At 39.0% G+C, this 24,795-nt stretch overlaps 1 protein-coding gene across 2 annotated transcripts in view; it reads left to right on the top strand.

The window, feature by feature from the left end:
* The window catches only part of LOC120855656 (CD48 antigen-like), a 38,918-nt gene that overhangs the window by 5,956 nt on the left and 8,167 nt on the right, over positions 1 to 24,795 (top strand). For both annotated transcript variants that reach the window (XR_005719283.1, XM_040230199.1), the window contains exon 2: positions 13,546 to 13,917. Coding sequence is in view for 1 of the 2 variants with exons in the window: in XM_040230199.1 (XP_040086133.1) it covers positions 13,546 to 13,917 (372 nt within the window). In the remaining variant the exon portion in view is untranslated. The remainder of the gene's footprint in view (positions 1 to 13,545; positions 13,918 to 24,795) is intronic.

The following is a 24,795-nucleotide window of genomic DNA, read 5'->3' as shown; positions in this document are numbered from 1 at the left end:
GAAAATAAGTGCAGAGCCCACAGCTGGTCTGGTGTTTAGGGATTGACTCACTGGATATTTCATTTTCTTGTCAAGCGGAACATTTATAAGAATATGAAAGTTACTTAAGTTTGGGTTTGCTGACATGGCACCCCAGACAGGAGTGGCTCAATCGTGGGCCTAGAAATTTATTTCAACAGACCAGAGAAAGAAATGAGATATAAAATTTCAAAGAAGAGCATTCTATTATCATAATATATAGATGATTTAATTTTTGGCCATAGAAAGAAATGGCCAAAAGAATCCACAGAAAAATTCTTACAAATAATAGAATTCAGGAAAAAGGTTATATACAAAATTAAATAAAGAAATAAATGAACATATTACACAATACTAATAACCAGAAAGACATGACGTCAGGAAAGAAAAATGCCTAATATGTAAACATAACAAGAAATGTGTCAAAGATACATGACAAAAATATAAAATGCTATAGAAACACAGAATAATTATTGAGCAAATAGAAAAAAGTGAAAGTGAAACTGTCAGTCGCTCAGCCATGTCCCACTTTTTTGTGACCCTATGGAATGTAGCTTGCCAGGCTCCTCTGTCCATGGAATTCTCCAGGCAAGAATACTGGAGCAGTTGGCCATTCCCTTTTCTATGGGATCTTCCCGACCCAGGGATCAAAGCCAGGCAGGCAGATTCTTTACCCTCTGAGCCACCAGGGAAGCCTGAACAAATAGAAAAACATATCATATTACATTTAATAGGAAGAGTAAATTGTAAAGAGATTGGTTATCCTGAAATTAATTTATAGATTAAATGTGATCCTAGTGAAAAATTACCAACAAAGTTTTTGTTTTTAAATCCAGATTGTTTATATGGGAAATTATGATGCAAGAACACTCAGAAACATTCTGAAATATAAGCATAATTGAGGAAATAGGTCTACCAGATGTTATAACATATCATAAAACTACAGATGTTAAAGCAGAAGAGTATCAGCACACGAATAGTCATGGTAAGTTCAGAAAAGACACAATAAATTACTTTGAGACAATTGGCTAGCCATAAGGGAAAAAACATATTCATACCACATATCTTGTATCAAAATAAATTCTACAAGGACCAAAGATTTAAATATATCTGGAAATTTCCTCTGGAAATGGATAATAGTGATAGTTACACAATATTGTAAATATACTTAAGACACTGATGTGTGCACTTCAAATGTTTAAAATGGTAAATTCTATGTTATGTATATTTTTAAAATTTTTAAATTGAAGAATAATTGCTTTACAGAATTTTGTTGTTTTCTGTCAAACTTCAACATGAATCAGCCATAGGTATTCATATATCCCTTTCCTTTTGAACCTCCCTCCCATCTCCTTCCCCATCCCACTCCTCTAGGTTGATGCAGAGCCCCTCTTTGAGTTTCCAGAGCCATACACCAAATTCCCCTTGGCTATCTATGTTACATATAGTGATGTAAGTTTTCATGCTACTCTTTCCATACATCTCACCCTCTCCTCCCCTCTCCCCATGACCATAAGTCTATTCTCTATGTCTGTTTCTCTCTCCATTGCAGCCCTGTAAGTAAATTCTTCAATGCCATTTTTCTAAATTACATGTATATGCATTCAGTTCAGTTCAGCTCACTCACTCAGTCATGTCCGGCTCTTTGTGACCCCATGAACTGCAGCACGCCAGGCCTCCCTGTCCATCACCAACTCCCAGAGTTCATCCAAACTCATGTCCATCAAGTCAGTGATGCCATCCAGCCATCTCATTTAAAATATATTTATCTTTCTCTTTCTGACATACTTCACTCCGTGTAATAGGTTCTAGGTTCATCCACCTCATTAGAACTGACTCAAAGGTGTTCCTTTTTATGGCTGAGTAATATAGTGATTGCAGCCATGAAATTAAAAGACACTTACTCCTTGGAAGGAAAGTTATGACCAACTTAGATAGCATATTCAAAAGCAGAGACATTACTTTGCCAACAAAGGTCCGTCTAGTCAAGGCTATGATTTTTCCAGTAGTCATGTATGAATGTGAGAGTTGGACTGTTAAGAAAGCTGAGCACCGAAGAATTGATGCTTTTGAACTGTGGTGTTGGAGCAGACTCTTGAGAGTCCCTTGGATTGCAAGGAGATCCAAGCAGTCCATTCTAAAGGAGATCAGTCCTGGGTGTTCATTGGAAGGACTGATGCTGAAGCTGAAACTCCAATACTTTGGCCACCTCATGTGAAGAGTTGACTCCTTGGAAAAGACCCTGATGCTGGGAGGGATTAGGGGCAGGAGGAGAAAGGGATGATAGAGGATGAGATGGCTGGATGGCATCACCAACTCGATGGACATGAGTTTGAGTAAACTCTGGGAATTGGTGATGGACAGGGAGGCCTGGCATGCTGATTCCTGGGATCGCAAAGAGTCGGATATGACTGAGCAACTGAACTTAATATTTTTTTGTGTATATGCACCACAACTTCTTTATACTTTCATCTGTCAATGGATGCCTGCCGGGAGCTAGTGTGAGGAATCCCGCCTGTGGCAAAGGTCATGAGGAAGGAAGCCTGACAAAACACAAGGAAAGGGCATGATCAGGCTTCAGGGGTTCCCCCTGGAATTTCCTGAGCATCCACCCCCCAAAACCAGAATCTGCCTGCTTTACTGTGTTATGCTTTCCACCTACTCTTCTAATATTAACAGGGGGCTATTCCCCCACCACCTTTTTCTGGAAAAGGTTAATTTAGAGCTTTTAGATAATAAATCTCTTGGGCATAATAAGAGTGTTTCAATCCAAAAACCCCTCTGATGGCTTTCTAGCCTGCCTGTCAGACTCTTACAGCTGCGCATGTGATTGTTTGCAGCCTCCCGACTGCACAGGAAGCTTAAAACATCCTAGGAATGAAGGGGCTTCCAAGGATCCAAAATCATTAGAATAGGACTGATTAAAGGTTTCATTTGTTGAGCCAATACTTGCTGCCAAATTTTCATCTTTTATTTGTAGATATAGTTGGTATATAGAAAAAACAGGTAGTAGACCTGGTATTAGCAACATTAGATCTTTGAGTTAAGTACTTTCTTTGCTATAACCCACTGCACCTTTGTTCTACAGGAATGTAACTTTATTTAGTACTTTGAGGGTGATGCAGAGTAAAGAAAAAACACTTCTAGGGAAAAAGAGTTTTCTGGTTGATAGACATTTATCTAGGAAGAGAGCCATAAAAATGTTAACAGGCCTCTTGGCCAGAAGATAATGTAAACCACCTGAGACCTTTTGTGTATGGGAAGGTATGCAAAAAGAAAGCTTGGTCTCAACGAGGGTCAGGACGGCTGCCCCTGCATAACTCTGCATATTCCATTATTTTTTATGTACAACTTGGGGTATTTAAGCTGATTTTGAAAATAAAGTCTTGAGTCTTGCACCGATACTGGGCTCCCCCATGTCGTTCTTTTCTCCCCTTTTCTGGCCGAATTCCCATCTGGAGCGGGGAGGCTCACCACGTCTACTTACTTGCCCTGGCTTCTAAGATCCACGTTAAAGGGAACCTAATGCGGGGCACCCTTCGATATTCAAGTGGGCGCCAGTGGCCTAATGTAGATGGTGCAAACTTCTTGTCTCGAAGTTTTATTGGTTTTTCCCATAAACCAAGTTATTCATCCTCTTTTCTCCACCTAAATTTCCTACTATTTCTTCCTAATCTAATCTTATATCTCTATATAAATAAGTTTTTCCTCGCTTATCCATCTCCCCTTCAAATCACCCTGGATCCACCGGGGCTGGACTCCGGCAGACACCTAGGTTGCTTCCATGTTCTAGCTATTAATAGTGCTGCAATGAAAAATGAGATACATGTGTCTTTTTCAATTTTGGTTTTCTCAGGGTACATAGGAGTGGGATTGCTAGGTCATATGGTGGTTTTATTCCTAGTTTTTTAAGGAATCTCCATAACATCTTCCATAGTGGCTGTATCAATTTACATTCCCACCAATAGTGCAAGAGCATTCCCTTTTATCCACATCCTCTCCAGCGTTTATTGTTTATAGACTTTTGGATGATGGTCATTCTGACCTGTGTGAGGTGATGTCTCATTGTAGTTTTGATTTACATTTCTCTAATAATGAGCCTTTGACTGTGTGGATCACAATAAACTGTGGAAATTCTGAAAGAGATGGGAATACCAGACCACCTGACCTGCCTCTTGAGAAATCTGTGTGCAGGTCAGGAAGCAACAGTTCGAACTGGACATGGAACAACAGACTGGTTCCAAATAGGAAAAGGAGTACATCAAGGCTGTATATTGTCACCCTGCTTATTTAATTTATATGCAGAGTACATCATGGGAAACGCTGGATTGGAAGAAACACAAGCTGGAATCAAGATTGCCGGGAGAAATATCAATAACCTTAGATATGCAGATGATACCACCGTTATGGCAGAAAGTGAAGAGGAGCTAAAAAGCCTCTTGATGAAAGTGAAAGAGGAGAGTGAAAAAGTTGGCTTGAAGCTCAACATTCAGAAAATGAAGATCATGGCATCTGGACCTATCACTTCATGGGAAATAGATGGGGAAACAGTGGAAACAGTGTCAGACTTTATTTTTTGGGGGGCTCCAAAATCACTGCAGATGATGATTGCAGCCATGAAATTAAAAGACGCTTACTCCTTGGAAGGAAAGTTATGACCAACCTAGATAGTATATTCAAAAGCAGAGACATTACTTTGCCGACTAAGGTCTGTCTACTCAAGGCTATGGTTTTTCCTGTGGTCATATATGGATGTGAGAGTTGGACTGTGAAAAAGGCTGAGCACCAAAGAATTGATTCTTTTGAACTATGGTGTTGGAGAAGACTCTTGAGAGTCCCTTGGACTGCAAGGAGATCCAACCAGTCCATTCTGAAGGAGATCAACCGTGGGATTTCTTTGGAAGGAATGATGCTAAAGCTGAAACTCCAGTACTTTGGTCACCTCATGCGAAGAGTTGACTCATTGGAAAAGACTCTGATGCTGGGAGGGATTGGGGACAGGAAGAAAAGGGGACAGAGGATGAGATGGCTGGATAGTACCACCGACTTGACGGACATGAGTTTGAGTGAACTCCGGGAGTTGGTGATGGACAGGGAGGCCTTGCGTGCTGCGATTCATGGGATCGCTGAGGGTCGGACACGACTGAGCGACTTCACTTTCACTTTTCACTTTCATGCATTGGAGAAGGAAATGGCAACCCACTCCAGTGTTCTTGTCTGGAGAATCCCAGGAATGGAGGAGCCTCATGGGCTGCCATCTATGGGGTCACACAGAGTCGGACACTACTGAAGTGACTTAGCAGCAGCAGCAGCATTTTTTCTAGGTATTTATGAAATACTTTCTAATGATATACAATTAGCAGAATTCATAATAACCCATTAAGATCAGTTGCTATTATTATTGGTAATTTGCTGGAAATAGAAAAAGATTCTTGTGCAAGACTAATGTTTATTGAAAAAAACACACACAGTCTCTCTCTAAAGCTAAAATCTCTATTTATGAGACAAGGAAGAAATATATTTAGTTGTCCCATTACTACCTCAGTCATGTTAATAGAGAGTACTTAAAGAATATTTTTGCTCAAAACTAAATTTTTACCATTTCAAGAAAAATGAAACAATAATGAGATGATTCATTTAATGGCCAAGAGAAAGAAAGGCTTGAGTATGACAAAGACGAGGGCACAATCAAAAACTTCTGAAAAACAGAAAAGGTTGATAGATTTGACCCCATGCTCAGTTGCTTCAGTCGTGTCTGGCTATTTGTGACCTTATGGACTGTAGCTCTCCAGGCTTCTCTGCCCATGGGATTCTCCAGGCAAGAATAATGAAGTGGGTTGCCATGCCCTCCTCCAGGGAATCTTCCCAACCCAGGGATCGAATCTATGTCTCTTGCTTCTTCTAAATTGCAGGCAGATTATCCACTGAGCCATCTGGGAAGCCCACATGGTTAGAAAAAATGTCACAAATTAGAGAAAATAGTATAACTCATATATTAAAAGTCAAAAAAGGGGAAAATATTTAAATGTTTTCCCTTTGGAAGAAAAAAGAGGATCAATAACAATTCAGAAGATTCTATGTGACTATGCCAAAGATTAACTCAGTTATTTATGGCTATTATAAAATAATTACTAACCTACATCATCAAGGGGGAAAAAAAGCACTGTTCAGAGCAGATTACATAACTTGTTTTTCATGTAAAACAGAAGGGGAGTTATGTATATGTTTTCTATACATAGAGATAGAATATCTTTGAAACGTTATAGGGAAAAGGAAAAAGGTATGAGAGTCTTTTCATAGTTTATCATTCTATACCTTTAAATTTTTTAGCTATGTGACTTTATTGGCTATTCAAAAACTTAATAAAGTTGAAAAAATTAAACTCCCCTGACTCGTTATAGACATAAAGACATAAATAGGATGAAAGGGAAAGAATGGGGGAAAAAATCTATATAAGTCATAGTGAAAAGAGAGCTAGAGTAACTATTCTGATATCAGAAAAATAGATTTTAAGTAAAAAATAAAGTTATGAGACAAAAATGGGACATTTTATACCTATAAAAGGTCAATTCATCAAGAAAATATAACAAGTATGCAATATGCATGCCAAATAACAATCTGCAAATTATGAAACAAATATTGACAGAACTAAAAGGAAAAATAATTTTACAAAAATAATTGGAAACTTCAATGCCTTATTTACAGATAAAACATCTAGAAAAAGATCAGTAAATAATGGAGAACTTGGGCAATATTATAAACCAACTAAATTTATAAAATACATGTATAGAACACTCTACCCAACAACAGAATGCACATTTTTCTTAATTGCACATGGACATTCTCTAAGGTAAATCATGTTAGACCAAGAAATAAAAATTCAGAAATTTTAAAAGTTCAAAATTATAGAAACTATCTTCTCAGACCATACTGTGTCCAAGGTAGATATCTATAACCAAAGGTAGATATCGATAACCAAAGGAAAGCTGGAAAATTTGTAATTACATGAAAATTTAACAATATACTCTTATTCAACCAATAGGCCAAAGAAAAAATCAGAAGAGAAATGAAAATACTTTGTGATGAATGAAAATGAAGCAAAACATACAAAAATGTATAAATGTATTAAAAGTACTGCTCATTACATTACATTATGGTTGTAAATACTTACATTAAAAAATTTAAAAAGATCTCAAATCAACAACATAAATATATACATATGGAACTATCAAAAGAACAAACTAAACCCAAAGCCAGCAAAATAAAAGGAAATAATAATAAAGATTAGTGCAGAAATAAATGAAGTAGAATGTAGAAGACTAATTGAATCAGTGAAATCAATGAAACCACAAGCTAGTTTTTTGAAAAGATCAACAAAGTTGAGAGAGGTAATCGTTGCACAACACTGGGAATACGCAAAGTGCCACTGAATCATACTCTTCAAAGTGTTAATTGTATGAGAATTTCACCTCAAAAAAAGACAAGTACCTAAGAGTGAGTGCATGTGTTGCTTCAGTCATGTCTGACTGTCACCCTATGGACCGTAGCACACTATGCAGACTGGAGTGGTTGCCATGCTCTCCTCCAGGGGAGCTTCCAGACCCAGGGATCAGACCCAGGTCTCCTGTATTTCCTGCATTTGCAGGCAGGTTCTTTACCATCAGCACCACCTGGGAAACCTGTGCCTAAGAGTATGCTGATAAAATTCTTGAAATATAACAAAAAGAGCAAAAAGTTTCTAAAGGGAAAATATTTTAAAGAAAAAAAAAATTCAGACTTTTCATCTGCAAACTGGAAGCTTGATGACAGTGAAAAGGCATCTGTGTGCTACTCAGAGGATAGGAGCGCCATCTTTGCCATTCAACCTTAATGCCATCCTGGCTGGCTCAGCAGTAAAGAATCCGCCTGCAATGCAGGAGACTCAGGTTCAATCCCTGGGTTGAGAAGATTCCCCTGGAGAATGAAATGGCAACCCACTCCCGTATTCTTGCTTGAGAAATCCCATGGAGAGAGGAGCCTGTTGGGCTACAGTCCATAGTGTCACAAAAGAGTTGTATATGACTTAGTGACTAAATAAGAGAAGACATTAGCACTTAAGTAAGGATTCAGAGAGTATATTACTCACAGAGCCTATTTGAGAAAAATCCTCAAAAAAGTTGTCCATCAAATAAGAAGCTAACCTTAACAGTAGGTGGGCTTCTCAGGGGGTGCTAGAAGTAAAGAACCCACCTGCCAATGCAGGAGACATAAGAGACACGAGTTTAATCCCTGTGTTGGGAAGATTCCTTGGAGGTGGAAGAATAATGGCAACCCATTCCAATATTCTTGCCTGGAGAATCCCATGGACAGAGGAGTCTGGTGGGCTACAGTCCACAGAGTCGCAAAGAGTTGGACACAACTGAAGCGACTTAGAACCCACATGGAACAATAGGGAAAGATGAAGAATAAACAGTGGTAAGCAAAAAACCACACAACAATTGTAATTAAACTGCATAGATGATGATATTATAAGATCAAGAAGAGATAGAAAGGATACACAGAAAAAAATGTACAAAAAAGATCTTAATAACCCAAATAACCATAATGGTGTGGTTACGTACCCAGAGCCAGACATTCTGGGGTGTGAAATCAAGTGGGCCTTGTGAGGCACTGCTGTCAATAAACTAGTAGAGGTGATGGAATTCCAGCAGAGCTATTTAAAATCCTAGAAGTTGATGCTATCAAAGTACTTCACTCAATATGTCAGCAAATTTGGAAAACTCAGAAGTGGCCACAGGACTGGAAAAGGTCAATCCTCATCCCAATTCCCAAGAAGGGCAATACTAAAGAATGTTCAAAGCACTGGACAGTTGTACTCATCTTCCACACTAGTAAGGTTATGCTCAAAATCCTCCAAGCTAGGCTTCAGTATTATGCCAACCAAGAAATTTCAGATGTTCAGGTTGGGTTTAGAAAAGGCAGAGGAATCAGAGATCAAATTGCCAACACTCACTTTTTTGCTTTCATAAAGAAAGCAAGAGAATTTCAGAAAAACATCTATCTCTGTTTCACTGAATACGCTAAAGCCTTTAACTGTGTGGATCATAACAAATTGTGGAAACCTCTTAAAGAGATAGGAATACCAGACCATCTTATCTGTCTCCTGTGAAACCTGTATGCATTTCAAGAAGCAACAGTTAGAACCTTGTATGGAACAACTGACTGGTTCAGGATTGAGAAAGGACTATGACAAGGCTGTTTATTGTCACCCTGTTTATTTAAGGAATACACATAGCATGTTATGCGAAATGCCAGGCTGGATGAGTTAGAAGCTAGAATCAATATTGCTGGGAAAAATATCAACAATCTCAGATATGCAGATGATATCACTCTAATGGCTTAAAGTGAAGAGGAACTAAAGAGCCTCTTTATGAGGGTGAAGGAGGACAGTGAAAAAGCCGACTTGTCAATGTATGGCAAAACCAATACAGAATTGTAAAGTAAAATAATAAATAAATAAATTAAAAAAAAAAAAAACAACTAAGATCATGGCATCTGGTCCCATCACTTCATGGCAAATCAAAGGGGAAAAGGCAGAAGCAGTGACAGATTTCCTGTTCTTGGGCTCTAAAATCACTGCAGATGGTGATTGCAGCCATAAAATTAGAAGACAATTGAAAAGCTATAAAAAACCTAGGCAGTGTGCTAAAAAGTAAAGACATTACTTTGCCGACAAGTGTCCATATAGTCAAGGCTATGGTCTTTCCAGTAGTCATGTACAGATGAGAGAGTTGGACCATAAAGAAGGCAGAGCACCAAAGAATTGATGCTTTCCAACTGTGGTGCTGGAGAAGACTTTTGAGAGTCCCTTGGACAGGAAGGAGATCAAACCAGTCAATCTTAAAGGAAATCAACACTGAATACTCATTGGAAGGACTGATGCTGAAGCTCGAATACTTTGGCCATCTGATGTGAAGAGGCGATTCATTGGAAAAGACCCTGATTTGGGGAAAGATTGAAGGCAGGAGGAGAAAGGGACGGCAGAGGATGAGATCATTGAGTGGCATCACTGATTAAATAGACATGACCTTGGGAAAACTCTGGGAGATGGTGAGGGACAGGGAAGCCTGGTACGCTGCAGTCCGTGGGGTCTCCAAAACTCAGAAACGACTTGACTACTGAACAACAACAACAAAGATTATTGAAATAAAGATGTCATATTTTCACAGAAAATCTAATAAATGTCTAGAAACAGAACACTTGACTAAGTGAAACCTTCAAATTGGAAGAATGTTGCAGGGGGAGGTATAAGAATAGTACAAGGCTGGGCAGGGAATGTGGGCTAGCGAATGTTCTACATTTTCATTCTAGTTGTGATGGTGGTGAGCAATGGGAAATAGAGCAGGATGGGTATTATTTGACTATTTTAATATAATAGAGAAGAAGTATATGTATTAAGGAGATGAGTACTAATGGAATGAAAAGTACAAAGGCATTTTGGAAGTACTAAGGAATAGACAAAGAAAAGAATGAAAGGAAATCTGACCTCAGCTCTCAGTAGTGCTGCCCTAGTTGTCCACCCCTCCTTCGTGAAACAGTTTCCTTCTTTGGCTTTTCTGACCCTGCACTTACCTGGTCTTCCCCACTGGCTGTTCCTTCTCCACCTCTCCCAATGGACCTGAATCCTCTGGTGGTCAGTGCTATGCCCTCTTTCCTTCCCTAGCAATAGTCACCTAATCCCTAGGTGATTTTAGCTAATCTCATAGCTGTAAGTAGCATGACTGAACTGAGGGCCACATTTCCAGCCTGGACATCTCTCCCCAGGCTTAACCCATCTATGTGGCCCATTTAACATCTGTTCTTGGAAGCCAAAGTTAACAACCTAAAGCTGAATTCTTGTGTTATGCCTACCTTCACCCCAAACCTGCTCCTCCCCAGACTTTAATGATATTTACAGCTCAATAAATGTCACTCCATCTACCCAGTTGTGTAAGCCAAAAACCTAGAAATCATCTTTGATTATTCTTTTCCTTCTCTCTGACATCCAGTCCATCAGAACTCTTTATAACTCTACCTCCAAAATTTCCTGAATCTCCCCATTTCTCCTGATCCCCTACCACCATCCTTCTCTCACTTAACCTATTGCAAAAGCCTCTGAACTGGAATCCCTTTTCCTCTTCTTGCCTTCCTATAAACCATTATGCACACAGTATGTATTCTAAAGCGATCAATAAAAATGTAAACCACATATTACCCTGCTGAAAACCATTTGGCAGCTTCCTGTGGCAATCAGAATCCATCCAAACCACCTACAAACCCTACAAAGCCTTTCCTGCCTCAGTCTGTCTTCAGATCTCTTCTTCACTCAGTCTGCTCCAGGCACAGTCCTCCATTCATCCCACATGGAGACCACGATATTTTGTACACTGGAAATTGTATGCCTGGAAAAATTCATTCTGTGCTCTAATCATTCAGAACTCACTTTAGCTGTCACACCTTTTTAAGGTACTTTCTTAATAAACCATCCATGCCTCACACATTCATTAAACCACCAGTATCTTATCACATTATCTCTAATTGTCAATCAGCATTCTTGGTTACAAGTAACAGATATCAACTGACCGTGGATGAACATAGAGCCTGTCAAACAGTGAAATAAACCAAAAAGAGAAAATAAATGTTGATATATGGAAATATATACGCATATAAATGGAATCTAAGAAAATTGATACTGATGAAATTATTTGCAGGGTAGGTAGAGATAAAGACATAGAGAACAGACTTATGGACACAGTGGGGGAAGGAGAGAGTGGGACAAATTAAGAGAGTAGCATTGACATATATACATTACCCTGTGTAAAATAGGAAGTGGGAAGCAGCTGTATAGCACAGGGAACTCAGCTCAGTGCTTTGTGATGACCTAAAGGGCTGGGGTGGGGGGTGGGGTGGGAGGAGGCTCAAGAGGAAGGGAATATGTGTGTACCTATGGCTGATTCACGTTGTTGTACGGCAGGAACCAACACAATATTGTAAAGCATTATCCTCCAATTAAAAATAAATTTAAAAAGCATTTAATCCAGTTACATTTAAAGTGATTATTGATATGTATATTCCTATTGCCATTTTCTTAATTGTTTGGGATTGATTTTGTAGGTCTTTTTCTTCTCTTGTACTTCTTGACTGTATAAGTCTAAGAAGTTAACTGATAGTTAAATATTCATATTAAAAGAGAGCAGGTGGTCCACAGACCTTTGAGGGATCCGGGTGACCAGGCCCTGAGATGACTCACCCAGGAGCCACAGCAGAATTGGTCCAGTAGAAACTGGTCTGTTACTTCTGACACAGACACCACAGCTTACATCGCACTGATTGGATACTTGACTTGCCTCAGAACCACTCTCACCCTTACCTCAGGCAATCAGGTGGCTGCTTCCATGACTGTCACTGTCAATAGCACATATACTGTGGTCCTCCTCTTGCCATGCAGTATCTTCTGTTTGGAAGTCTGAATAGGTGCATCTGACTGGAGGAGCCCAGGTCATGTGCTGTCTCTGCTATAAAGGTGGCTGGGAAAGTATCAGGCATTTTCACATGGGGCTGTGTTTCATAAGACAGAAAATTCCATAAATATGAGAAGGGAGTTCAGATGTTCAACCTAACGGAGATGGCTTTCTTGAGCATCAGGAATCTCACCATGGAAATGAAATGAGTGGACTATATACAGCAAAAATCAAATTCCACTCAAGAAAGTTGAATGAGGAAGAATTTAGACTCTGTTTATATGGTAAGGTGTGGGACCATGCCCCATGAAATCTGTGCCACATCCTTTTTTAACAGCACTTACAAGTACTGGAAATATTGTGCTTTCTCCTGCTTTTTTCAGCAGTCTCCTTGGATACAATGGTAGTTCCATGAAAGCAGGGATCAGGTCCACTTGTTCACCACTGTATCTCTGGCAATCTTAGTTATGCCTAGCTCATTAAACATTTATTGAAAGAAAGTGGACTGAGGGCCCAGTGAGTAAAAATTTGTATCAAATAAGTAGAGTTTCAAGAAAGAGTAGTCATATGTCAAATGCCACAAGATGGTCCCATAAGGCTAAGACCGACAGATTGACTAATGACATGTGGATTTGTTAATTTTAACTAGTTATCAGTATCTCAATCAAGAGCAATTTCAGAGGAGTGGTGGCCAGAAACCAAAAGGCAATGGGTTGAGGAGGAAAAAAAGACATCATAGGAGAAAGCTGAAATGATTTTCTTCTAGTGTATAGAAACAATGGGGAAATTGTATTATTACTTATGAACTTCAACATTTTCAGTTTCTATTTCCTAGAATCAAACCAAAGGCCATATTGGGTGCAAGCCGCAAGAAAAGGAAACAGCATGAGTCTGAAGGGTGACAGATATGTGCTTGAATCAAAGCTATCAACTTCTAGGCAAGACCCATGCCTAAAAATGGAGATAATCTTCTTATAAGTGTAAAATTAGTGTGATGTAAAGACAGCAGATATAGCATAACGTTTGCTCTGCTTCTTTCTTCCTCCAGGCTTAGCTAGTCCGTCACCAGATTCTCAAGCTGTCAAATACCCCAGCTCTTCCTGCACATTGAAAAGGACTGTGGGGACATCTGTCCAGCTGACACTGACCTCCCCTTTGGATCCGAACATCCGAGAGATTGAGTGGAATTGGCAACCTGAGGGTGATGAGAAAACACAGCTTCTAGTGTCCTGGAAGCCTCAGATCCCTAATCCTGACTGGTATGATCTTGAAGAAATATACAAGCACAGACTCAACCTAACAGAGATGGCTTTCTTGAGCATCAGGAATCTCACCATGGAAATGAGTGGACTATATACAGCAAAAATCAAATTCAACTCAGGAAAATCAAATGAGGAAGCATTTAGACTCTGTTTATATGGTAAGGTGTGGGACTATGCCCCAAGCATGCATCCCAACAACCACTTTATTTAAAGAAAGTTAGCCTAAACTCAGGGTATTTTTTTTAAGTTTTTTTTTTTTAAGAAATTTTTACATCTCTTCTGATGCCCTAAATGTAAAACTAAATTTTAAAAATACATCTTAGGAAAAACTATCTACAGTTTCTTTTTGTTTCTTTAAAAGTATTCATTTAGAATGAGAACAAAAAATGGCTTAAGATTTGTCACCTTCCGGTTACTCCACCTCTAGCAGAACGAAGGTAAGGCCTGACCACCTGACCTCCCCTCCCCGGCTTGACCCTCATCCGAACTCCACCGCCCACTCTAGGGATTCACACTCAGCTGGTGGAGGGAAGGTACAGGATACAGGATGGGGTCTAATGCTACATATCTCATGAGAAACAACCAATGAAAGTTTTAAGAGTGATCACTTGAAAGGCTCCTCAGGAGTGTGAGAGTGTGAAAGTAAAAGTGTTATTCACTCAGCTGTGACTCTTTGGGACCCCATGGCCTCTAGCCCACGAGGCCCCTCTCTCCATGGAGTTCTCCAGGCAAGAATGCTACAGTGGGTTGCCATAGAGGCCCACTGAAGAGTATACAAAAAAAAAAAAAAAAGCTTTCAATTGTAAAATACTGCAAAAATTGATTATTAGAAATATACAGTTGTATCAGAAATGCCCTTATTGGTTGCTTCAAAAACTGATTTAAAAGTTTTTTTGTTTGTTTGTTTTAATTGGAGACTAATTACTTTACAATATTGTAGTGGCCTGCCATACATTGACATGAATCTGCCATGGGTGTACATGTGTTCCCCATTCTGAACCCCCCTCCCACCTCCCTCCCCATTCCATCCCTCTGGGTCATCCCAGTGCACCAGCCCTGAGAACACTTATCATGCATCAAACCTGGACTGGTAATTCGTTTCACACATGATAATACACATGTTTCAATGCCATTCTCCAAAATCATCCCACCCTCTCCCTCTCCCACAGAATCCAAAAGACTGTTCTATACATCTGTGTCTCTTTTGCTGTCTCGCATACAGGGTTATCATCACCATCTTTCTAAATTCCATATTATGTGTTAGTATACTGTATTGGTGTTTTTCTTTCTGGCTTACTTCACTCTGTATAATAGGCTCCAGTTTCATCCACCTCATTAGAACTGATTCAAATGTACTCTTTTTAATGGCTAAGTAATATTCCATTGTGTATATGTACCACAGCTTTCTTATCCATTCATCTGCTGATGGACATCTAGGTTGTTTCCATGTCCTGGCTATTATAAACTGCTGCGATGAACATTGGGGTACACATGTCTCTTTCATTTCTGGTTTCTTCGAATCTCCACACTGTTCTCCATAGTGGCTGTACTAGTTTGCATTCCCACCAAAAGTGTAAGAGGGTTCCCTTTTCTCCACACCCTCTCCAGCATTTATTCTTTTAGACTTTTGGATAGTAGCCATTCTGACTGGCATGAAATGGTACCTCATTGTGGTCTTGATTTGCATTTCTCTGATAATGAGTGATGTTGAGCATCTTTTCATGTGTTTGTTACCCATGTGTATGTCTTCTTTGAGAAATGTCTGTTTAGTTCTTTGGCCCATTTTTTGATTGGGTCATTTATTTTTCTGGAATTGAGCTGCAGGTGTTGCTTGCATATTTTTGAGATCAATTCTTTGTCAGGTGCTTCATTTACTATTATTGTCTCTGATTCTGAAGGCTGTCTTTTCACCTTGCTTATAGTTTCCTTTGTTGTGCAAAAGGTTTTAAGTTTAATTAGGTCCCATTTGTTTATTTTTGCTTTTATTTCCAATATTCTGGGAGGTCGGTCATAGAGGATCCTGCTGTGATTTATGTCGGAGAGTGTTTTGTCTATGTTTTCCTCTAGGATTTTTATAGTTTCTGGTCTTCCATTTAGATCTTTAATCCATTTTGAGTTTATTTTTGTGTATGGTGTTAGAAAGTGTTCTAGTTTCATTCTTTTACAAGTGGTTGACCAGTTTTCCCAGCATCACTTGTTAAAGAGATTGTCTTTTCTCCACTGGATATTCTAACCTCCTTTGTCAAAGATAAGGTGTCCATAGGTGCATGGATTTATCTCTGGGCTTTCTATTTTGTTCCTTTGATCTATATTTCTGTCTTTGTGCCAGTAGTATACTGTCTTGATGACTATGGCTTTGTAGTAGAGCCTGAAGTCAGGCAGGTTGATTCCTCCAGTTCCATTCTTCTTTCTCAAGATTGCTTTGGCTATTCGAGGTTTTTTGTATTTCCATACAAATTGTGAAGTTATTTGTTCTGCTGCTGTTGCTAAGTCACTTCAGTCGTATCTGACTCTGTGTGACCCCATACACGGCAGTCCACCAGGCTCTGCATTCCCTGGAATTCTCCAGGCAAGAACACTGGAGTGGGTTGCCATTTCCTTCTCAAGTGAATGAAAGTGAAAAGTGAAAATGAAGTCGCTCAGTCGTGTCCAACCCTCAGCGACCCCATGGAGCTTGATAGGGTTGCATTGAATCTATAGATTGTTTTGGGTAGTATACTCATTTTCACTATATTGATTCTTCCAATCCATGAACATGGTATATTTCTCCATCTATTTGTGTCCTCTTTGATTTCTTTCATCAGTGTTTTATAGTTTTCTATATATACATATTATGTTTCTTTAGGTAGATATATTCCTAAGTATGTTATTCTTTTCATTGCAATGGCGAATGGAATTGTTTCCTTAATTTTTCTTTCTGTTTTCTCATTGTTAGTGTATAGGAATGCAAGAGACTTCTCTGTGTTAATTTTATATCCTGCAACTTTACTACAGTCATTGATTAGCTCTAGTAATTTTCTGGTGGAGTCTTCAGGGTTTTCTATGTAGAGGGTCATGTCATCTGCAAACAGTGAGAGTTTTACTTCTTCTTTTCCAATTTCGATTCCTTTTATTTCTTTTTCTGCTCTGACTGCTGTAGCCGAAACTTCCAAAACTATGTTCAATAGTAGTGATGAGAGTGGGCACCCTTGTCTTGTTCCTGACTTTAGGGGAAATGCTTTCAATTTTTCACCATTGAGGATAATGTTTGCTGAGGGTTTGGCATATATAGCTTTTATTATGTTGAGGTATGTTCCTTCTATTCTTGCTTTCTGGAGGGTTTTCATCATAAATGGATGTTGAATTTTGTCAAAGGCTTTCTCTGCATCTATTGAGATAATCATATGGTTTTTATCTTTCAATTTATTAATGTGGTGTATTACGTTGATTGCTTTGTGGATATTGAAGAATCCTTGCATCCCTGGGGTAAAGCCAATTTGGTCATGATGTATGATCCCTTTAATATGTTGTTGGATTCTGTTTGCTAGAATTTTGTTAAGGATTTTTGCATCTATGTTCATCAGTGATATTGGCCTGTAGTTTTCTTTTTTGTGTGGCATCTTGTCTGGTTTTGGTATTAGGGTGACGGTGGCCTCATAGAATGAATTTGGAAGTTTACCTTTCTCTGCAATTTTCTGGAAGAGTTTGAATAGGATAGGTGTTAGCTCTTCTATAAATTTTTGGCAGAATTCAACTGTTAAGCCGTCTGGTCCTGGGCTTTGGTTTGCTGGAAGATTTCTGATTACAGTTTCAATTTCTGTGCTTGTGATGGGTCTGTTAAGATTTTCTATTTCTTCCTGGTTTAGTTTTGGAAAGTTGTACTTTTCTAAGAATTTGTCCATTTCTTCCACATTGTCCATTTTATTGGCGTATAATTGCTGATAGTAGTCTCTTGTGATCCTTTGTATTTCTGTGTTTGTTGTGATCTCTCCATTTTCATTTCTAATTTTGTTGATTTGATTTTTCTCCCTTTGTTTCTTGATGAGTCTGGCTAAAGGTTTGTCAATTTTATTTATCTTCTCAAAGAACAAGCTTTTAGCTTTGTTGATTTTTGCTATGGTCTCTTTTGTTTCTTTTGCATTTATTTCTGCCCTAATTTTTAAGATTTCTTTCCTTTTACTAACCCTGGGGTTCTTCATTTCCTCCTTTTCTATTTACTTTAGGTGTAAAGTTAGGTTATTTATTTGACCTTTTTCTCGTTTCTTGAGGTAAGCCGGTATTGCTATGAACCTTCCCCTTAGCACTGCTTTTACAGTGCCCCATAGGTTTTGGGTTGTTGTGTTTTCATTTTCATTCATTTCTATTCATATTTTGATTTCTTTTTTGTTTTCTTCTGTGATTTGTTGGTTATTCAGCAGCATGTTGTTCAACCTCCATATGTTGGAATTTTTAATGGTTTTTCTCCTATAATTGACATCTAACCTTACTGCATTGTGGTCAGAAAAGATGCTTGGAATGATTTCAGTTTTTTTAAATTTACCAAGGCTAGATTTATGGCCCAAGATGTGATCTATCCTGGAGAAGGTTCTATGTGCACTTGAGAAAAAGGTGAAATTCATTTTTTTGGGGTGAAATGTCCTATAGATATCAATTAGGTCTAACTGGTCTATTGTATCATTTAAAGTTTGTGTTTCCTTGTTAATTTTCTGTTTAGTTGATCTATCTATAGCTGTGAGTGGGGTATTAAAGTCTCCCACTATTATTGTGTTATTGTTAATTTCCCCTTTCATACTTGTTAGCATTTGCCTTACATATTGTGGTGCTCCTATGTTGGGTGTGTATATATTTATAATTGTAATATCTTCTTCTTGGATTGATCCTTTGATCATTATGTAGTGTCCTTCTTTGTCTCTTTTCACAGCCTTTGTTTTAAAGTCTATTTTATCTGATATGAGTATTGCTACTCCTGCTTTCTTTTGGTCTCTATTTGCATGGAATATCTTTTTCCAGCCCTTCACTTTCAGTCTGTATGTGTCCCTTGTTTTGAGATGAGTCTCTTGTAGACAGCATATATAGGGGTCTTGTTTTTTAATCCATTCAGCCGGTCTTTGTCTTTTGGTTGGAGCATTCAACCCATTTACATTTAAGGTAATTATTGATAAGTATGATCCCATTGCCATTTACTTTGTTGTTTTGGGTTCGAGTTTTATACCCTTTCTGTGTATCATGTATGGTGAAGATCCTTTAGCATTTGTTGGAGAGCTGGTTTGGTGGTGCTGAATTCTTTCAGCTTTTGTCTGTAAATCTTTTGATTTCTCCTTCGTATTTGAAAGAGATCCTTGCTGGCTACAGTAATCTGGGCTGTAGGTTTTTCTCTTTCATCACTTTAAGTATGTCCTGCCATTCCCTTCGGGCCCGAAGAGTTTCTATTGAAAGATCAGCTGTTATCCTTATGGGAATCCCCTTGTGTGTTATTTGTTGTTTTTCCCTTCCTGCTTTTAATATTTGTTCTTTGTGTTTGATCTTTGTTAATTTGATTAATATGTGTCTTGAGGTGTTTTGCCTTGGGTTTATCCTGTTTGGGACTCTCTGGGTTTCTTGGACTTGGGTGACTATTTTCTTCCCCATTTTAGGGAAGTTTTCAACTATTACCTCCTCAAGTATTTTCTCATGGTCTTTCTTTTCATCTTCTTCTTCTAGGACTCCTATGGTTTGAATGTTGGGGCGTTTAACATTGTCCCAGAGGTCTCTGGGAGAAGGCAATGGCAACCCACTCCAGTCCTCTTGCCTGGAAAAACCCATGGATGGAGGAGCCTGGTAGGCTGCAGTCCATGGGGATGCTAAGAGTCAGACACGACTGAGCGACTTCACTTTTACTTTTCACTTTCATTCATTGGAGAAGAAAATGGCAACCCAGTCCATTGTTCTTGCCCAAAGAATCCTAGGGATGGGGGAGCCTGATGGGCTGCAGTCTATGGGGTCGCGCAGAGTCGGACACAACTGAAGCGACTTAGCAGCAGCAGCAGCAGCAGAGGTCTCTGAGGTTGTCCTCATTTCTTTTAATTCTTTTTTCCTCTCTGCTTCATTTATTTCTACCATTCTATCTTCTACCTCATTTATCCTATCCTCTGCCTCCATTATTCTACTGTTGGTTCCCTCCAGAGTGTGTTTGATCTCATTTATTGCATTATATATTTGTCAATATATAATAATGCATTATTATATATTGACTCTTTTTTATTTCTTCTAGGTGCTTGTTAAACATTTCCTGCATCTTCTCAATCCTTTTCTCCAGCTATTTTTGTGTAACTCCATTTTGTTTTCAAGATTTTGGATCATTTTCACTATCATTATTCAGAATTCTTTATCAGGTAGATTCCCTATCTCTTCCTCTTTTGTTTGGTTTCGTGGGCATTTATCCTGTTCCTTTACCTGCTGAGTGTTTCTCTGCCTTTTTATCTTGTTTATATTGCTGTGTTTGGGGTGGCCTTTCCGTATTCTGGCAGTTTGTGGTTCCTCTTTATTGTGGAGGTTCCTCTCTGTGGGTAGGGTTGAATGTTTCCTGGTTAGGGAAGCTTGTGTGGGTGTTGTTGTAGGTGGAGCTGGATTTCTTCTCTCTGTTCCTAGGAATTCCCAGTGGTTGGGACACTGTGCTTTCATTGTCAAAGGTGCTAAGAGCACAGGGTCAATCCCTGGTTGGGGAAAAAGGTACTGCAAGCTGGCAAAAAGAATCAAGAAAAAAACCCTGTTCATGAAAACAAAATATTACTCCATGCTTTGGGTAAAGTTGATTTAAAAGTTCTTAAGTGACAAAAAGATGTTGGCAAAATTGAAACAACAAAACTTGGTGGAGAAAAACACCAAATAGGAGTTTTGATCACATAAAATACTTTTAAACTAGTTGATCTGAAGTTCAATTAGAGAAATTTCAGGACAAAGTTTTGTCCTAGACACAAGTTGGAGATACCGGGGAAGACCCAACGCCTGCTCCCTGGAGTTCCCAGGCTAGTAAGGAGCCCAACACCTGACCTCCTGGGCAGACAGTATAATGGAGAAATACAGAAAAGAGTGAGAAGACAGTCCAGAGAAGGAGTATCTAACCTGCTAGAGCTCTCTCCCACTGGTTGTCTTTGGCTCCATCCTCCAACACCTCTGCTTGTGTTATCACATCAGCCCCCTGACTGGCTTCTCTTCTGCCTTCCAAATCCCCCTCCATGCAGCTGATATTTTGATCTTCTTTAAAATATAGTGCTCTTCCTGTTGTTTACCTATTTAACACCAAACAGTCCCCATTCCCATTCTGCACAGAATAAATGGCACTCAGAAAAAGAAGTGCAACTCTGCACAGGATCTGATCCCTGGCAGCCTCTTCAGCCTTGCTTCCCAACACTTTCCTCCATGTGCCATGCTCCGAATTTTCTACCCCTCTCCTTGCCACCTGGTCCTTTCCTTCTTGACATACACTGGTGGCTCTCCCAGAGATATCCATCTCAAAGACATTCCCTGCACACCCCACCTAGTGGGAGCCGGAGAGGAGTGGGGGTGGGGTGGGGAGGGGGGTTGGAAATCTTATGAGAAGAGGCTAGGTTGACTGGTTGACTATCCAAGCTGGGTTTTTCTTTTGATAAGAGACGGAGAGCATATTAGCTGCTTCCTGGCTTCCAGCTTCTGATTCCTGAACTTGTCTTTCTCTCCTCCTTGGCTGATAAATTCCTGGCATAGCTTTCTCAGTAACATCATACCAATATAGTTTCATCCTATCTCTTTTAGCATCAAGAAATGGAAGCCTACTTAAATTAGTCAATAAGAGTGTTTTGTGATTTAAAAAAAAAAGCTTAGATCTCTAGGAGCAAGATCAGTAAAGGAGTTCCTCTGGCCCTCATGCTCATGGGAACTGAAAAACTGACAGGGACTCACTTCCATATTCAGGAACCACATACTCTCTCATCTTCTTTTTCAGTGTCTTTCTCTCTCTCCCCTCCTTTCCTATCAGCTTTCTTCTCCTGGGCCTCTCCAAGTGGTTGGGAGTGTGGCTTTGTGCAGCTATGCACCCCCACTCAACCAGAGAGCAAAGGGAGTTTCCTGGCTCACTTCACATGGGAAATTCTAGGGAGAGGCTCTTACTAGTTGGGCTAGGTTCTCAAGATCACCCCTAGATGGGTCACTGACCAGGGAAATAACATATTCTGATTGTCAAGGCCTGGGGCTTGTGCTGTTGTATTGCATATAACCAGGGTCAGAGTGCTTTGACTAACAAGTCATATGAAAACCACAATGGTGGAGCAAAAGAAGAGTTGCTTGAAAAAGTAGAAGTGCTACTAGCTGGTTTCCTTTTGTCTTACTTCCAACTTATCTGATAATTCATCAGCTCCCTTATTGAATTTTACAATAATACTTGCTTACTTACCATTGCTGTGGAACTAAGTACTCCTCACAGCATGAGAAATCCACCATCAGTTAATGCCAGTGTTCTAGCTTTGTTTCTAGCCAAACACATTGTTCTTCAAATACAGCCTTTCTCTCTCACTCTCTCTTACCTCATGGGCTTTCAGAATTGTCATATCCTATAAAGGCGTTTCTCATCCCTGTTAAATGAGTATGTCCATTTTGAAGTCTGCAAGTTCTTTTTCCTAATTCTTTAATGGATCATATTTCTCTCTGCATTGCACTACAGTTATTTGTGTGTGGTGTGCTGTCCACTTCAGAGCAGGGGCCATGCCCTACTCTTCTTGCATCTGTCTGATGTTTTATACAGGTCCCAGGAGGCATTCAAAAAGTATTCCTTCAAACAAATAGATTTAAGCAATTTTTAAAGAAAATGATAGAAATGCACCTAATTTTTCTAGGATTTTTATGTTATTCAATCTTGATTAATATTCCTTTACCTATTAAAAAGAGCTTAACAAAAGTTCATAAAAACCACACGCCAAGTGAACACTTTAAATGCCTAAGAGCATTCTCTGCCTTAACACCTATCTATGCTTCATGACACTTTGTAATAGACATTCCATTTGATTTTACATTTAAATTGTTATCTGTTCATTAAACCAGATCTTTTAAAGTGATGTGAAAATATCATTTTCCCCAGATGCATGTTCAGTAAGTCTTGGGAAGAGCCCATAAATTTGTATTTTTAACAATTACCCCAGATCAAGGGTTGGCAAACTATAGCCATTGGTAAATCTAGCCCAATGCCTGACTTTATAAATAAAGTTTTATTGGAACACAGCCACACACCCATTTGTTTAGATGTTTTATTTGGTTACTTTCTCCCCATAATGGCAAAGTTAAGTAGTTGTTTCAAGAGACCATACAGCCTATGAAACCTAAAATATTTACTGTCCAGCCTTTTACCCTTTGCTTACCCCTGCCCTAGATGACTCTACTGACACAGCTAATCCATGAAACTTTACAGGGTTATTATGAGGATTAGATGAGCTCACGTGAAGCCTTTGGAACTAAGTCTGGAAATACATACTTGCTCAGTAAATGTTAGGTGTTGTGTTTTCTTTTCATCTGCTAATGGCATAAACTGCATTAGTAAAATTCCTAATTATACTGTCTTTGCATTCCTATAATAAATCCAACTTGATCATAGTGTATTGTGTGGTTATATTTGCTAATGTTTAATTTAGGAATTTTAAATTCTGTGTTTTAAACTGACATTAACCCGTGGATTTGTGCATTTTATCTTGTTTTGGTTTTGGTATTCTTGTCTGATGTGAGTATTAAAGTTAAACTGTGCTTTCAGAATGACCCGGAGGTATTTTGCCATTTCAAGCTCTGAGGCAAAGTATATAATACAAGAGTTTTCTTTCTTTGGTCATTTGGTCACACTCACCCCTGAGACCAAATATTCTTCATGACCTTTATAAGGACAGAGCTTTGGCCATGTTTCTAAGACAATGAGTGTATTCAGGTTTGCTGCTGCTTCTTGATAAGATTTTGATCATTAACACTTTCTTAGAAAAGCATTATTTCTCTTATATTTTCAAATTTATTGATACTCAGTTGTACACAGTGTTTCCTTATAACTTTTCATCTTCTCTTATCTCTAGTGGTAGTAGTGTTAGTTGGTCAGTAGTGTCCGACTCTTTGTGACTCCATGGACTGTGGCCCACCAGTCTCCTCTGTCGATGAAATTCTCCAGGCAAGAATACTGCGGTGGGTAGCCATTCCCACCTCCACGGGATCTTCCTGATCCAGGGATCAAACCTGCATTTCCTGCATTGCAGGCAGATTCTTTACCATTTGAGCCACCAGGGAAGCCCTTCACTTATCTGTAGTTATGTTTAATTCTCATTCTAAGTGACATTTACTTATAACTTTAAGTGTTTAGTTAGCAATATTTTTTCTTTTGATTGATCTCTATTTTTAATTGGCTTTGATTTTGCTAATCAAATCTTTTTATTGTTATCTATGCTCGTAAGTTTGGAATATATTTGACTTCAATTAGCATTAAGCTTGATTTTTAAAGGCTTAAGAAAATGAAGGTTTACTTTTCTCATATAACCAGAAGTCAAGGGGTAACTTTCTCTGGCATCCATGCGTCTGTTCAACATTGACCCCTGAGGTGGACGCCCACTCTATCTTTCTGCTCTGCCATCATTGGCACATGGGTTTTGTTCTTGTGCTTGTTGCTTTGAAACAGGATAGCTGTTTCTCTAGGTGTCGTTCTAGAAAAAAAAAATAGCAAAAAAAGAAAGACAAGGGGAATAATCTTTCTTGTGTTGAAGCTTTCTCTTTTCAGGAGTGAAGATTTTTCCTCTCACGCAGCAAATTTCCCCTACTTCACTGCTCAGAACAAGTGCAAGTGTAAGAAAGACTGAAATGGAGAATTTTGCTTTCTAGATTCTTCAATAGACAAAGTCAAGGACAGTGAGGAAAGAGGGACTGAGCATAGAGTGAGTTACATAACAGATTGGCCACCTGGCCATTAACATCTGTGTTTACCTATGTTACATCCTGTCCTCTAATCCATTTATATCTGCCATAGTAAAACCATCTATTGTAGTATTAGTGGATTTGATTTATGCATTTACAAATCATGTTGCTAG

The sequence above is a fragment of the Oryx dammah genome, unplaced genomic scaffold (genome assembly GCF_014754425.2).
Source record: "Oryx dammah isolate SB20612 unplaced genomic scaffold, SCBI_Odam_1.1 HiC_scaffold_28, whole genome shotgun sequence".
NCBI classification, from domain to species: Eukaryota; Metazoa; Chordata; class Mammalia; order Artiodactyla; family Bovidae; genus Oryx; species Oryx dammah.
Note: the sequence above shows the minus strand (reverse complement) of the source record. Positions and strands in the feature narration are given on the sequence as shown.